The sequence below is a fragment of the Solanum stenotomum genome, unplaced genomic scaffold (genome assembly GCF_019186545.1).
Source record: "Solanum stenotomum isolate F172 unplaced genomic scaffold, ASM1918654v1 scaffold12571, whole genome shotgun sequence".
Classification (NCBI taxonomy): Eukaryota; Viridiplantae; Streptophyta; class Magnoliopsida; order Solanales; family Solanaceae; genus Solanum; species Solanum stenotomum.
Window position 1 is genome coordinate 1 of NW_026022113.1, and position 1,508 is coordinate 1,508.

Below are 1,508 nucleotides of genomic sequence, written 5' to 3' on the forward strand. Positions count from 1 at the left end.
ATAATGTGAAGAATCGAAGAACTTTTCAAAGAGAATTATAACTTACTGTGTCTGTTATGGATGTAGACCTTAAGGATATTATATCCCATGTCCTCTCGTTCTTGTTCGATATTTCTGACAGATTCCTCAGCAGTAGTGGTGCAATCATGTAACTCAATCGATTCCAAAGTACAAATTTCCACGAAATCTGTTGGAATTTCTTGCAGGTCCCTGCATTTCTTCAGAACAAGGCGTTTTAGATTAGGGAAGTTATCGCTGCTTGCTTCCCAACCCTTAAGATTTGGGTAGCTCAGTAACAACAACTTCAAGCTTCTGAATATGTCTTTGTCAGTCAATCTCCATATATCATCTTCGGCTCGACAATATTTAAGTTTGAGCTCTTCAAGATATGGCAACATGATAAAAGTTGATGATATCTCTTCCCAAATAAACTTATAACACCAAGTTAAAGACAATCTTCTAAGTGATTTTGGAAAAACAAATATCTTGATGGGGTCTTCCAAAGAACCTTTCCAGTAAAACTTGAATGTCTCAAGTTTTGTCAAGCTGGACATATCCAAGGGATGATCTGGAATATTGTTTCGTACTCTAAAATGTAAACGAATGATCAATCTCTTTAGATTGGGAGTGCTAGAAATGACTTCATTTGTACAACTAGAGTAACAAATACCGTAAAGTTCCTCTAGATTTGGCATCCCCATCACAAGATTGTTATCTATTCTAGGACTTGGTAAATAAGTGGCTCCCCCTAAACGTATATACCTCAAGTTCTTCAACATCCATATCTTCCTAGTTAAAGTTGTCCCTGAAGAATGACCATCACAAACTAGAGTTTGCAAATTCAGAAGCTGTGAGATTGATTGAGGAATATTACCCAAACATGGAACTTGGAGATATCTCAAATGAAATAACTTTGTAATCACAAGTGGAAATGAGCCGAACCAGACAGGGAAGATGGCCAATACCCTGAGACGGTTGAAACAAGAGAAAAATCCATGTATTATAGGATCATGACGGTAGATGGGCAATATAGGGAGAAGCCTAATACGGGGTTCAAAAGGTAGATCCAAGTAAGAAAAGCAGTAGATAGATCTGGCTACAGGGGGTAAGAGCTTATGACCATCCTTAATATACTTTTGAATACTGAAGCGACGAAAATTAGGCTTTTGTGCTGGTGACAATGGAGTTCTCACAACATGCATAAACTTTGTCATTTCAGCTTCTATCAAACAGAACTCACGCAGCAGATCATGTATTCCGCATGCTTTTACCTCACCATTGAATCTTTTTTTTCTAGCCATTATCAAGTTCCTGCGGATAAGATCCTCCAAATAATGTTCAGCCACTTCCTCCAAGCTTTCACGACTTCCGGAAGACGTCCTTATGAAACCTTCTGCAATCCATAATTGGATCAATCTCCAAGTTTCAACTTGAAAATCCTCTGGGAAATCACCCATAGAAAGAAAGCACGGTTTGAGTTGATTAGGCAAGTGATGGTAACTCAAACC

The 1,508-nt window shown here is 38.3% G+C and overlaps 1 protein-coding gene across 1 annotated transcript; it reads right to left on the minus strand.

Moving 5' to 3' along the window:
- Positions 1-46: 46 nt before the first annotated feature.
- On the minus strand, positions 47-1,403 carry LOC125850008 (putative late blight resistance protein homolog R1B-23; the record flags this gene model as incomplete). Its single annotated transcript, XM_049529933.1, has 1 exon — positions 47-1,403. A coding segment is annotated over exon 1 (1,255 nt), but the record flags the coding sequence as incomplete, so codon positions are not given.
- Positions 1,404-1,508: the final 105 nt, after the last annotated feature.